Source organism: Taudactylus pleione, unplaced genomic scaffold (genome assembly GCF_031769625.1).
Source record: "Taudactylus pleione unplaced genomic scaffold, aTauple2 ptg000428l, whole genome shotgun sequence".
NCBI classification, from domain to species: Eukaryota; Metazoa; Chordata; class Amphibia; order Anura; family Myobatrachidae; genus Taudactylus; species Taudactylus pleione.
This window is the reverse complement of record NW_028284830.1, coordinates 2448319-2461819: the sequence shown is the minus strand read 5'-3', so window position 1 is coordinate 2461819 and position 13501 is coordinate 2448319. Positions and strand designations below refer to the sequence as shown.

Genomic DNA, 13501 nt, shown 5'->3' with positions numbered 1-13501 from the left:
ACGCCCTGCTTACGCGATGATGAGCTGTAGAGATCTTGAAAATGAGCCCCTGCTGATCTCCAACACTTAGGAAAGGATTACATAGTGTGCACCCTTATAAATTGTGATCAGTTTCAGGCTTGAGGCGCATCGTACTCACTATTAGCGCATTGGACATTTATTTGTACGCCTGATGCCCGTCAGTGATGGCAGAGTATGAGTTGAGTGACAGGCAGTGTCGGACTGGGACCACCGGGAAATGCAGTGGTAAGAGCCCAAGATTAAGGGGTGTGGCCAGACACCAGAGGGGGTGTGGCCAGAGACAGCAGAGCGACTTGGCCAACCATTTGAGAATGCATGCAAAGAACAAGGGCTCATTATAAAGGAGGGTACAGGGGTGTGTCAGGACAACCACATTGACTGGAAGGGAGGGTTAATCTTGGTATAGTTTTCATACAAACAAAAACAAGCACCCAAGTTCATCCATGATCCTGCTCCATCAAGTTACTGACCACTAGAAGAGGGGGTGGGGTCCTCAGGCAGGATTTCCCCTGTACCCCTGTGGACCAGTCCAACCCTGCTGACAGGTCAATTAGGGGTATATTTACTACATTGCGGGTTGTTAGAGGGGGAGATGTTGCCCCTAGCAACCAGTCAGACTCTACTTAACATTTATCGAGCAGCTTTGTGAAGATAATAGCTAGAATCTGCTTGGTTTGCTATGGGCAACATCTCCACTTCTAAAACCCCGCACTTTAGTAAATATACCCCATAGTCTTAATTGCGTAATCAATAACACAGTGTACACAACAATTGTTTTCTTTTTGCTTGGTTTATCCCTGGACAAACTAAGTGGACAATAGCAAAACAGATACACCAGACCTAAGAAGCGCCAGAACCGTATGTACTTTTGTGGGAGTTACTATTGATCAGTTCCTTTGGCCCATCCTGCACATCTATGGTCCATTGGCACAAGTTACCCGCACCCAACCAGGCGTAAAAGTTCCTAATATCTGTTTTGATTTTGACTCTTCCATTTATCTCATTCATGTCTAAAACAAGTCAGGAGAATAAAAGAATATTGGGTCAACATTTGGCCTTTTTATTACACAGGTGGAATAACACCAATAAGTGCTCTTTCCCGCACAAACCGTGCTCCTGACGCACAACACAATGCGCTTACCCGCAAATACAAGTGCTATCGTGCAAAGGAGTGTCATATAGTATTTGCCCCATAAACTGCCCATCTTACAGCTTTGTAGATTATCCACAGCGATTGGCAATGCCCTAGATGGAAATGCAGTCACTCCATGCACATATATCGGACGCACTGGGACAGTAAGAACGTAGTACAGGTATCATAAATAATAGCAACAACGTAACAGAGGAACGTGCAACTGCTACAGGCCAGGTAGCTGCTTACTTGCTGGTCTGCGTTTGTCTACATGAGAACGCCCCTTTACACCCTGTTCTGTCTCTTCAGTCTTATAGGTTTGAGTCATGCAAAACGTGCGCGGATCTGCGTTGCTGCATATGCGTGCGTTGGCTTCCTGAGCATGTGCCGCGTGAATTCACACGACATACACTATGGAAACTAGCGTACGTTCCCTTCTGCGCCAGTTCCTAAGTGTGGGAGGAGTTGTCATAATAGCAGGATATGCTAGTGGTGTTATATTAACTGACTGATAAGGGGAGTGTGTTAGTGAACAGGGTATATGGAGTCTTCCTGGTTGATGGTTTGGGCCAGTGCGGTGCTAGCAATACACTCCTACATTCCTCAGTTATTATAAGCACGCAGGGTGCTAGTGTACAGTATTGTTAGTTTCATGTTTTTAGCGCCACCTAGTGGTGCCATGGACGTGTTTAGAAGGTGCAGATACTTGTGATGGGGGTGTGGTTATGTTTTACCTGTGTTTGCACAACATGGCTATTTGGAACTAGCATCCCGCGTTTGTCATTATTAGAACACAGGGTTATTTACAATCTCCATGTAATCATTCTCATGGCTCTTACCATTACCAAAGAATTTAGATAGCTAAAATTCCTAATGCAAATTATGAACAAAGCGTATACATCCTCGGACACTGGGGTTCAAGCCGGAGCTATAATGTTTTATAGGTGACCGTGCTGTATCAGTGTCTCTTGCTTGTGTTGGGAGGTAGGACCTTCAACATGATCCTCAGAAGATGGTCAGAAGAACAAGCGGCTTGTTCCATATAACATGTTCCCTTGATCACAACGGTCTGCAGGAAGCAAATAACCGTAAAGTGCTGTTGTAGATGAAAGTTTCGAGTTTCAAAGAGTCATGTCTTGTAGTTCATTGGATGCTATACTGATGTCCTCCTCATCCAACTCGTCATGACGGTCCCCTGGCTGGATATAATTGTCCTCTATAAACCCATCCTCGTCTTCCTGAGGTGGGAGAGGTACCCCAGGCAGGTCGCTATGGGACTCGTTTATCCACTCGTTGTCTGGCAAGGGGCGATGCCGGTAGCTGCGGAAATACCGGTGGAAGACTTTGCACTTGGCAGCAAGAGCGATAAGGAGAGACAGACAGATGGCGATCACCACAAATCCCACCAGATAGGGCCAACTTCTGCCATTAGTCACTGCTGCGGCTGCCAAGGGAGTAGCTGGTTGACAAAGACAGAGAGAGTTTAAGGTTGACCCTTCTCCTACGCTCGATATTACAGTTTATGCCATTGTCATGCAAGTACCTATATCATTAGGAGAAGCTCGTTAATTTAATTTGAGGAGTGTCCTGCACTGGTCTCAACTACATTATTCACATATATATAGCTGACATCTCGCATGTGTACAAGCATGTGGACACACAGACATGAGCCTTGGCGGGTTCCTGCACACGGTTAGCACTCTGCTCCTTTTGAAGATATTTATTTATTTATTGCATATTAGATATTAGCATAATATTTGCATAATATAATGATTTTAAAATTTGTCGTAGCTGCATTAGGGCTAAATTATTTCCATCTATTCACTTCATACAGATGTGGTGCAACTGAGGCTAGTACCCTGGAGAGGGAGGGTATTCTATGCCACAGCACAGAAAAAGTGGCTCAGGAGTAAACAATATACTGTACGTACATCTGGGTCTGTGAACACACATGGGACTAGTGCAATAGGAGTAATGGAGTGTGCTCGCTTGTGCACGTTGTGCGCAATTGTTCGGACGGTGGGACCTTCAGTGCACACATTGAGGGAGATGTATCAAGCCTCGGAAAGTGATAAAGTGGAGAGAGATAAGTGCCAACAAATCAGCTCCTAACTGTCATTTTACAGGATGTGTTCGAAAAATGACAGTTAGGAGCTGATTGGCTGGTGCTTTATTTCTCTCCAGTTTATCTCTCTCCAAGGCTTAGTACATCTACCCCTAAGGCTTGAGACATCTCCCCCATTGTCTGCTGCTGGTGAAGTTATGCTGAGGTGATGGGGCCAGGTCATAATTCATGGCATAAAGAGGCATGACATGAGGTGGCTCTGGGATGCCATATAAAGTCATGAGAGAGCTCTGGCATATATAGGGCAAAGAGGGGGCTCTGCCATATAAAGGGGCATGTGTAGGAGGAGTGCTGCATATAAGTGGCATGAGGGGGCTCTGGTATATAAAGGGGTAAATAGTAGAGGGGTGATGCATATAAGTGGCTATAGCATATAAAGGGGCATGTGTAGGTGGGGTGATTCATAGGGTATGAAGTTGGGATGCCGACGGTCCAACTGCAGACCGTCGGCATCCCAACTGTCTAATCCCGGCAAGGCTCTAACAACAGGTGTTGAAATCCCGACGCCTGTCATTTTAGCTACGCCGGGAGCACGACTCCCGGCATCCCGATTGAAGGTAAGCCGGGTGCCGTGCGCGGACAGACGCGGGGGGGCAGAGGGTTAGGTTAGGGTCTCCCGGGGGGGATTTTTGGGTTAGGCTAGGAGAAGGGGGGGGGGGTGTGGCGGTAAATCATACTGATCCTGATTCATAGAGAGGCATGAGGGCATCTGGCATATAAAGGGGCATGTTTGGGATAGGTGATGAGTATAAGGGCATGAGGCTGTTCTGGCATAAAACGGGGCATGTGTAGGAGGGGTGATGTAGGGGGCATATGAGGTCTCTGGCATACAGTATAAAGGGGGATGTACAGGAGGGTAATACATACAAGGGACATGTGGGTGCTCTGATGGCATATGAAGGGGCATGTGAAGAGGTCTGATTGCATATAAAGTAGGGGTGTGCACCGGCCACTTTTCGTGTTTTGTGTTTTGGTTTTGGATCTGGATCTTTCTTCGTGTTTTGGATCTGGATTGGTTTTGCCAAAACCACCCTTCCGTGTTTTGGGTTCTGGGTTTTGTGTTTTGGATCTGTATTTTTTTTTTAAAAAGCATAAAAACAGCTAAAATCACAGAATTTGTAGGTTTTTCTGCTCCTATGCTATTATTAACCTCAATAACCTTAATTTCCACTCATTTCCAGTCTATTCTGAACACCTCACACCTCACAATAGTGTTTTTATGTCCAAAACGTTGCACCGAGGTAGCTGGATGACTATGCTAAGCGACACGAGTGGGCGGCACAAACACGTGACCCATCTAGGCGTGAAACTGCAGTGGCAGACAGGATGGCAGTTTGAAAAACTAGGCCCCAAACTGTACATAATGCAAAGAAAAAAAAGAGGTGCAAGATGGAATTGTCCTTGGGCCCTCCCACCCACCCTTATGTTGTATAAACAGGACATGCACACTTTAACAAACCAATCATTTCAGCGCCAGGGTCTGCCACACAACTGTGGCTGAAATGATTGGTTCGTTTGGGCCCCCACAAAACAAGCTGGCAATTAATGTGTCCCTGCACAAACTGGCTCTATGGAGGCAAGATGTCATCCTCATCCTCCTCATCCACCGATTCCTCACCCTCTTCAGTGTGTACATCCTCATCCTCACAAAGTATTAACTCGTCCCCACTTGAATCCACCACCACAGGTCCCTCTGTACCTTCTGGAGGCTGGTCTCCCTGGAAGAGCTGATAATTCATTTTGATGAACATCATCTTCTCCACATTCTGTGGAAGCAACCTCCTACGCCTTTCGCTGACAAGGTTCCCGGCTGCACTAAACACTCTTTCGGAGTACACACTGGAGGGGGGGCAACTCAGGTAAAATAGAGCCAGTTTGTACAGGGGCCTCCAAATTGCCTCTTTTTCCTGCCAGTACAGGTATGGACTGTCTGCCATGCCTACTTGGATGCTGTCACCGATGTAATCCTCCACCATTCTGTCAATGGTGACAGTATCATATGCAGTGACAGTAGACATGTCAGAAATTGTTGCCAGGTCCTTCAGTCCGGACCAGATGTCCAAACTTGGTCCTGCCTGCCCTGCATCACCGCCAGCGGGTTGCTTAGGATACCTAAGTTTTTTCCTGGCAGCCCCAGTTGCAGGAGAAAATGAAGAAGGAGCCGTTGACGTGTCACGTTCCGCTTCAGCTGACAGTGTGTTCACCAGCAGGTCTTTGCACCTCTGCAGGCTTGTGTCGGCCGGAAAGAGAGACACCACATAGGCTTTAAACCTAGGATCGAGCACGGTGGCCAAAACGTAGTGGTCTGATTTCAACAGATTGACCACCCTGGAATCCTGGCAAAGCGAATGAAGGGCTTCATCCACAAGTCCCACATGCCGAGCGGAATCGCTCCGTCTTAGCTCCTCCTTCACTTTCTCCAGCTGCTTCTGCAAAAGCCTGATGAGGGGAATGACCTGACTCAAGCTGGCAGTGTCTGAACTGACTTCACGTGTGGCAAGTTCGAAGGGCTGGAGAACCTTGCACAACACGGAAATCATTCTCCACTGCGCTTGAGTCAGGTGCATACCCCCTCCTTTGCCTATGTCATAGGTGGATGTATAGGCTTGTATGGCCTTTTGCTGCTCCTCCATCCTCTGAAGCATATAGAGGGTTGAGTTCCACCGCGTCACAACCTCTTGCTTCAGGTGATGGCGGGGCAGGTTCAAGAGTGTTTGCTGGCGCTCCAGTCTTCGGCACGCAGTCGCTGAATGGCGAAAGTGGCCAGAAATTTTTCGGGCCACCCAAAGCGTCTCCTGCACGCCCCTGTCGCTTTTCAGAAAATTCTGCACCACCAAGTTTATTGTGTGAGCAAAACATGGGACGTGCTGGAATTTGCCCAGATGTAATGCCCGCACAATATTGGTGGCGTTGTCAGATATCACAAATCCCCAGGAGAGTCTAAGTGGGGTAAGCCACTGGGCGATGATTTCCCTCAGTTTCTCTAAGAGGTTGTCGGCGGTGTGCCTCTTACTGAAACCGGTGATACACAGCGTAGCCTGCCTTGTAACGAGCTGGCATTTCTGAGATGCTGCTACTGGTGACGCTGCTGCTGTTGCTGCGTAAGGTGATACATCTACCCAGTGGGCTGTCACAGTCATATAGTCCTTAGTCTGCCCTGTTCCACTTGTCCACATGTCCGTGGTTAAGTGGACATTGTGTACAACGGCATTTTTCAGGACACTGAGGACACTTTTTCTGACGTTTCTGTACAGTCTCGGTATCGCCTGCCTAGTGAAGTGGAATCTAGACGGGATTTGGAACCGGGGACACACTACCTCCATCAATTGTCTAAATCCCACTGCACTAATGGCGGATACCGGATGCACGTCTAACACCAACATAGCAGTCAAGGCCTCAGTTATACGTTTTGCTTCAGGATGACTGCTGTCGTACTTCATCCTCCTCGCTAAGGACTGTTGGAGGGTCAATTGTTTAGTAAAAGTAGTGGTGTTCCTACTTCCTCTCTGGGATGATGAACGACTCCCAGCAGCAGCAACAGCAGCAGCGGCAGCAGTAGGCGTAGCAATGCAGGATCCTCCGGAGGAATCCCGGATAGGAGAGTCAGTCATGCCAGTGACATGGCCTGCAGGACTACTTCCGATCCTAACTAAGGAGGAAATTGACGAGGAGGGAGTTGACGGTGTGGTTTGCAGGCGCTTGGATACAACAGGACAACGGGATTTAGGTGTCCCTGGACTGCTTACGGTCTTAGCCAAAGTTTCTGAACTTGACAGTAACTTTTTATGAACGCGCTGCAGGTGCCGTATAAGGGAGGATGTTCCTAGGTGGTTGACATCCCTACCCCTACTTATTTCACCTTTACATATGGTACATATGGCAAGACAGTTGTTGTCCGGATTTGGATAGAAATATTGCCAGACCAAAGAGGTGGAATGTTTGGTCTTCTGCCCAGGCATGACCGTGATGGGCTTTTTCATCCCACGGACAACAACTGTCTCCCCCGGAGCCTGATTTAAACAAACCACATCACCATCAGAATCCTCCTCGCCAACTTCCTCCTCAGCGCCAGCTACACCAGTATCCTCATCCTGTTGTACTTCAACAGTGACATCTTCAATTTGCATATCAGCAAGTGGACTGTGGGTGCTCCTTTCAGCACTTGCAGGGGGCGTGCAAATGGTGGAAAGAGCCACCTCTTCCCGTCCAGTGCTGGGAAGGTCAGGCATCGCAACCACCACCACACTTGGACTCTCCTTGGGGATTTGTGATATCTTCTTAGAAAGCACAGTTCTTCGCTGTGCTTTTGCCAGCTTAACTCTTTTGATTTTTTTAGTGGGAGGAGGGCTTCCATCGTCATGTGAAGCTGAACCACTAGTCATGAACATACTAGGGATCGACCTTAGCCGTTCCTTGCCACTCCGTGTCGTAAATGGCATATTGGCAAGTTTACGTTTCTCTTCAGCTGATTTAAATGTCTTTTTCAAGGTCATTTTCCTGAACTTTGCCATTTGGGATTGTATGTGCCCTCTACTATGACATTGGGCATCGGCCTTGGCAGACGACGTTGATGGCATGTTATCGTCTATGTCATGACTAGTGGCAGCAGCTTCAGCACTAGGAGGAAGTGGTTCTTGATCTTTCTCTATTTTATTTTTATCGGAGAAAGTTTGGTCCTCCATTTATGTTATATCGATTTGATATATACGTGCGGCTAAACACAGAAAATAATTTTTTTTTGGGTTTGGACTGGAGTGTACTTTGTGGGTTACAGCACCCTTTAACGGTCAAGCCAGCCGGCCCTTTACTTATGACACAGGCGCACGCTTGGCACTACTTTGTTGATGCACGTGCGGCTACTGCGCACACAATTCACAAACACAGAAAATAATTTTTTTTTGGTTTGGACTGGAGTGTACTTTCGGGGGTTACAGCACCCTTTAACGGTCAAGCCAGCCGGCCCTTTACTTATGACACAGGCGCACGCTTGGCACTACTTTGTTGATGCACGTGCGGCTACTGCGCACACAATTCACAAACACAGAAAATAATTTTTTTTTTGGTTTGGACTGGAGTGTACTTTCGGGGGTTACAGCACCCTTAACGGTCAAGCCAGCCGGCCCTTTACTTATGACACAGGCGCACGCTTGGCACTACTTTGTTGATGCACGTGCGGCTACTGCGCACACAATTCACAAACACAGAAAATAATTTTTTTTTGGTTTGGACTGGAGTGTACTTTCGGGGGTTACAGCACCCTTTAACGGTCAAGCCAGCCGGCCCTTTACTTATGACACAGGCGCACGCTTGGCACTACTTTGTTGATGCACGTGCGGCTACTGCGCACACAATTCACAAACACAGAAAATAATTTTTTTTGGGGTTTGGACTGGAGTGTACTTTGGGGGTTACAGCACCCTTTAACGGTCAAGCCAGCCGGCCCTTTACTTATGACACAGGCGCACGCTTGGCACTACTTTGTTGATGCACGTGCGGCTACTGCGCACACAATTCACAAACACAGAAAATAATTTTTTTTTGGGTTTGGACTGGAGTGTACTTTCGGGGGTTACAGCACCCTTAACGGTCAAGCCAGCCGGCCCTTTACTTATGACACAGGCGCACGCTTGGCACTACTTTGTTGATGCACGTGCGGCTACTGCGCACACAATTCACAAACACAGAAAATAATTTTTTTTTGGTTTGGACTGGAGTGTACTTTCGGGGGTTACAGCACCCTTTAACGGTCAAGCCAGCCGGCCCTTTACTTATGACACAGGCGCACGCTTGGCACTACTTTGTTGATGCACGTGCGGCTACTGCGCACACAATTCACAAACACAGAAAATAATTTTTTTTTTGGTTTGGACTGGAGTGTACTTTCGGGGGTTACAGCACCCTTAACGGTCAAGCCAGCCGGCCCTTTACTTATGACACAGGCGCACGCTTGGCACTACTTTGTTGATGCACGTGCGGCTACTGCGCACACAATTCACAAACACAGAAAATAATTTTTTTTTGGTTTGGACTGGAGTGTACTTTCGGGGGTTACAGCACCCTTTAACGGTCAAGCCAGCCGGCCCTTTACTTATGACACAGGCGCACGCTTGGCACTACTTTGTTGATGCACGTGCGGCTACTGCGCACACAATTCACAAACACAGAAAATAATTTTTTTTTTGGTTTGGACTGGAGTGTACTTTGGGGGTTACAGCACCCTTTAACGGTCAAGCCAGCCGGCCCTTTACTTATGACACAGGCGCACGCTTGGCACTACTTTGTTGATGCACGTGCGGCTACTGCGCACACAATTCACAAACACAGAAAATAATTTTTTTTTTGGTTTGGACTGGAGTGTACTTTCGGGGGTTACAGCACCCTTAACGGTCAAGCCAGCCGGCCCTTTACTTATGACACAGGTGCACGCTTGGCACTACTTTGTTGATGCACGTGCGGCTACTGCGCACACAATTCACAAACACAGAAAATAATTTATTTTTGGTTTGGACTGGAGTGTACTTTCGGGGGTTACAGCACCCTTAACGGTCAAGCCAGCCGGCCCTTTACTTATGACACAGGCGCACGCTTGGCACTACTTTGTTGATGCACGTGCGGCTACTGCGCACACAATTCACAAACACAGAAAATAATTTTTTTTTGGTTTGGACTGGAGTGTACTTTCGGGGGTTACAGCACCCTTTAACGGTCAAGCCAGCCGGCCCTTTACTTATGACACAGGCGCACGCTTGGCACTACTTTGTTGATGCACGTGCGGCTACTGCGCACACAATTCACAAACACAGAAAATAATTTTTTTTTTGGTTTGGACTGGAGTGTACTTTGGGGGTTACAGCACCCTTTAACGGTCAAGCCAGCCGGCCCTTTACTTATGACACAGGCGCACGCTTGGCACTACTTTGTTGATGCACGTGCGGCTACTGCGCACACAATTCACAAACACAGAAAATAATTTTTTTTTTGGTTTGGACTGGAGTGTACTTTCGGGGGTTACAGCACCCTTAACGGTCAAGCCAGCCGGCCCTTTACTTATGACACAGGTGCACGCTTGGCACTACTTTGTTGATGCACGTGCGGCTACTGCGCACACAATTCACAAACACAGAAAATAATTTTTTTTTTGGTTTGGACTGGAGTGTACTTTCGGGGGTTACAGCACCCTTAACGGTCAAGCCAGCCGGCCCTTTACTTATGACACAGGCGCACGCTTGGCACTACTTTGTTGATGCACGTGCGGCTACTGCGCACACAATTCACAAACACAGAAAATAATTTTTTTTTGGTTTGGACTGGAGTGTACTTTCGGGGGTTACAGCACCCTTAACGGTCAAGCCAGCCGGCCCTTTACTTATGACACAGGCGCACGCTTGGCACTACTTTGTTGATGCACGTGCGGCTACTGCGCACACAATTCACAAACACAGAAAATAATTTTTTTTTGGGTTTGGACTGGAGTGTACTTTCGGGGGTTACAGCACCCTTAACGGTCAAGCCAGCCGGCCCTTTACTTATGACACAGGTGCACGCTTGGCACTACTTTGTTGATGCACGTGCGGCTACTGCGCACACAATTCACAAACACAGAAAATAATTTTTTTTTTGGTTTGGACTGGAGTGTACTTTCGGGGGTTACAGCACCCTTAACAGTCAAGCCAGTCGGCCCTTTACTTATGACACAGGCGCACGCTTGGCACTACTTTGTTGATGCACGTGCGGCTACTGCGCACACAATTCACAAACACAGAAAATAATTTTTTTTTTGGTTTGGACTGGAGTGTACTTTGGGGGTTACAGCACCCTTTAACGGTCAAGCCAGCCGGCCCTTTACTTATGACACAGGCGCACGCTTGGCACTACTTTGTTGATGCACGTGCGGCTACTGCGCACACAATTCACAAACACAGAAAATAATTTTTTTTTTGGTTTGGACTGGAGTGTACTTTCGGGGGTTACAGCACCCTTAACGGTCAAGCCAGCCGGCCCTTTACTTATGACACAGGTGCACGCTTGGCACTACTTTGTTGATGCACGTGCGGCTACTGCGCACACAATTCACAAACACAGAAAATAATTTTTTTTTTGGTTTGGACTGGAGTGTACTTTCGGGGGTTACAGCACCCTTAACGGTCAAGCCAGCCGGCCCTTTACTTATGACACAGGCGCACGCTTGGCACTACTTTGTTGATGCACGTGCGGCTACTGCGCACACAATTCACAAACACAGAAAATAATTTTTTTTTGGTTTGGACTGGAGTGTACTTTCGGGGGTTACAGCACCCTTAACGGTCAAGCCAGCCGGCCCTTTACTTATGACACAGGCGCACGCTTGGCACTACTTTGTTGATGCACGTGCGGCTACTGCGCACACAATTCACAAACACAGAAAATAATTTTTTTTTTGGTTTGGACTGGAGTGTACTTTCGGGGGTTACAGCACCCTTAACGGTCAAGCCAGCCGGCCCTTTACTTATGACACAGGTGCACGCTTGGCACTACTTTGTTGATGCACGTGCGGCTACTGCGCACACAATTCACAAACACAGAAAATAATTTTTTTTTTGGTTTGGACTGGAGTGTACTTTCGGGGGTTACAGCACCCTTAACGGTCAAGCCAGTCGGCCCTTTACTTATGACACAGGCGCACGCTTGGCACTACTTTGTTGATGCACGTGCGGCTACTGCGCACACAATTCACAAACACAGAAAATAATTTTTTTTTGGTTTGGACTGGAGTGTACTTTCGGGGGTTACAGCACCCTTAACGGTCAAGCCAGCCGGCCCTTTACTTATGACACAGGCGCACGCTTGGCACTACTTTGTTGATGCACGTGTGGCTACTGCGCACACAATTCACAAACACAGAAAATAATTTTTTTTTGGTTTGGACTGGAGTGTACTTTCGGGGGTTACAGCACCCTTAACGGTCAAGCCAGCCGGCCCTTTACTTATGACACAGGTGCACGCTTGGCACTACTTTGTTGATGCACGTGCGGCTACTGCGCACACAATTCACAAACACAGAAAATAATTTTTTTTTTGGTTTGGACTGGAGTGTACTTTCGGGGGTTACAGCACCCTTAACGGTCAAGCCAGCCGGCCCTTTACTTATGACACAGGCGCACGCTTGGCACTACTTTGTTGATGCACGTGCGGCTACTGCGCACACAATTCACAAACACAGAAAATAATTTTTTTTTGGTTTGGACTGGAGTGTACTTTCGGGGGTTACAGCACCCTTTAACGGTCAAGCCAGCCGGCCCTTTACTTATGACACAGGCGCACGCTTGGCACTACTTTGTTGATGCACGTGCGGCTACTGCGCACACAATTCACAAACACAGAAAATATATTATTTTTTTAGCACTTGGGGGGAGCACCCCTGATGGACAGAGCACCCCCTGGACAACACTACAGCACTCCTTTAGGACTGGGACACTGCACAGGACTTTGGAGTGGACACAGCCCCTATGGAGAACTGACTGCACAACACAGTCCAGCCAGCCCCTATGGACTTTGAAGTAGTGGACACAGCCCCTATTAACAACAGCAGCACAGCACAACACAGCCAGCCCCTATGGACTTTGAAGTAGTGGACAACAGCAGCACTACACTACACTACACTACACTACACAGCCCTAACTCCCACCCTCCCTCTTCACTGTCCACAGCCGAGTGAGAAAATGGCGCCGACGCGGGTACCTTATATAGGATCCAAAACCCGCGAGACTCGGAAGGCGGGATGATGACGTTTTGCCTCGATTTCAGATCCGAGTCAGGCGGGAAAAGTCGAGCCTGACTCGGATCGGACTCGGATCGGGGGGGCTCGGGGGGGTTCAGATTTCAGAAATCCGAACCCGCTCACCCCTAATATAAAGGAGAATGAGAGGGCTTTAATGGCATATTAAAGTGGCATAAGGAGAAGTTGGCATAAAAAGGAGCATGTGGAGGCAGACGCGCCCCGATGAAGAGGGCGCAACCTAATCGTGGGTGGTGTGACCATGCCCCCTTAGGGGAAAAAATAATAAAAATAATGTTTTTTCAGCGTGGGGAGGGGGGCGCTGTGAGCTGCCTGAGCCCGGTGCATAGCCAGTGGGGGGAGCGATCAGTGTGATCGCTCCCCCCACAGGCATAGGAGACTGCTGCGGCTGCTATTTAGCAGCAGCGAGCAGTCTCTCAGTGCAGCCCAGCACACGGCAGTGTGTGCT

The 13501-nt window shown here is 48.1% G+C and overlaps 1 protein-coding gene across 1 annotated transcript in view; it reads right to left on the bottom strand.

Annotated features, from left to right (window-relative positions):
- Positions 1-1072: 1072 nt before the first annotated feature.
- Positions 1073-13501, bottom strand: part of CUNH1orf210 (chromosome unknown C1orf210 homolog) — a 33657-nt gene continuing 21228 nt past the window's right edge. Inside the window, 2 exon segments of the mRNA XM_088447293.1 lie at positions 1073-2284; positions 2287-2612. Of these exon segments, the coding sequence (XP_088303419.1) occupies positions 2213-2284; positions 2287-2612 (398 nt within the window). The 3' untranslated portion in view covers positions 1073-2212.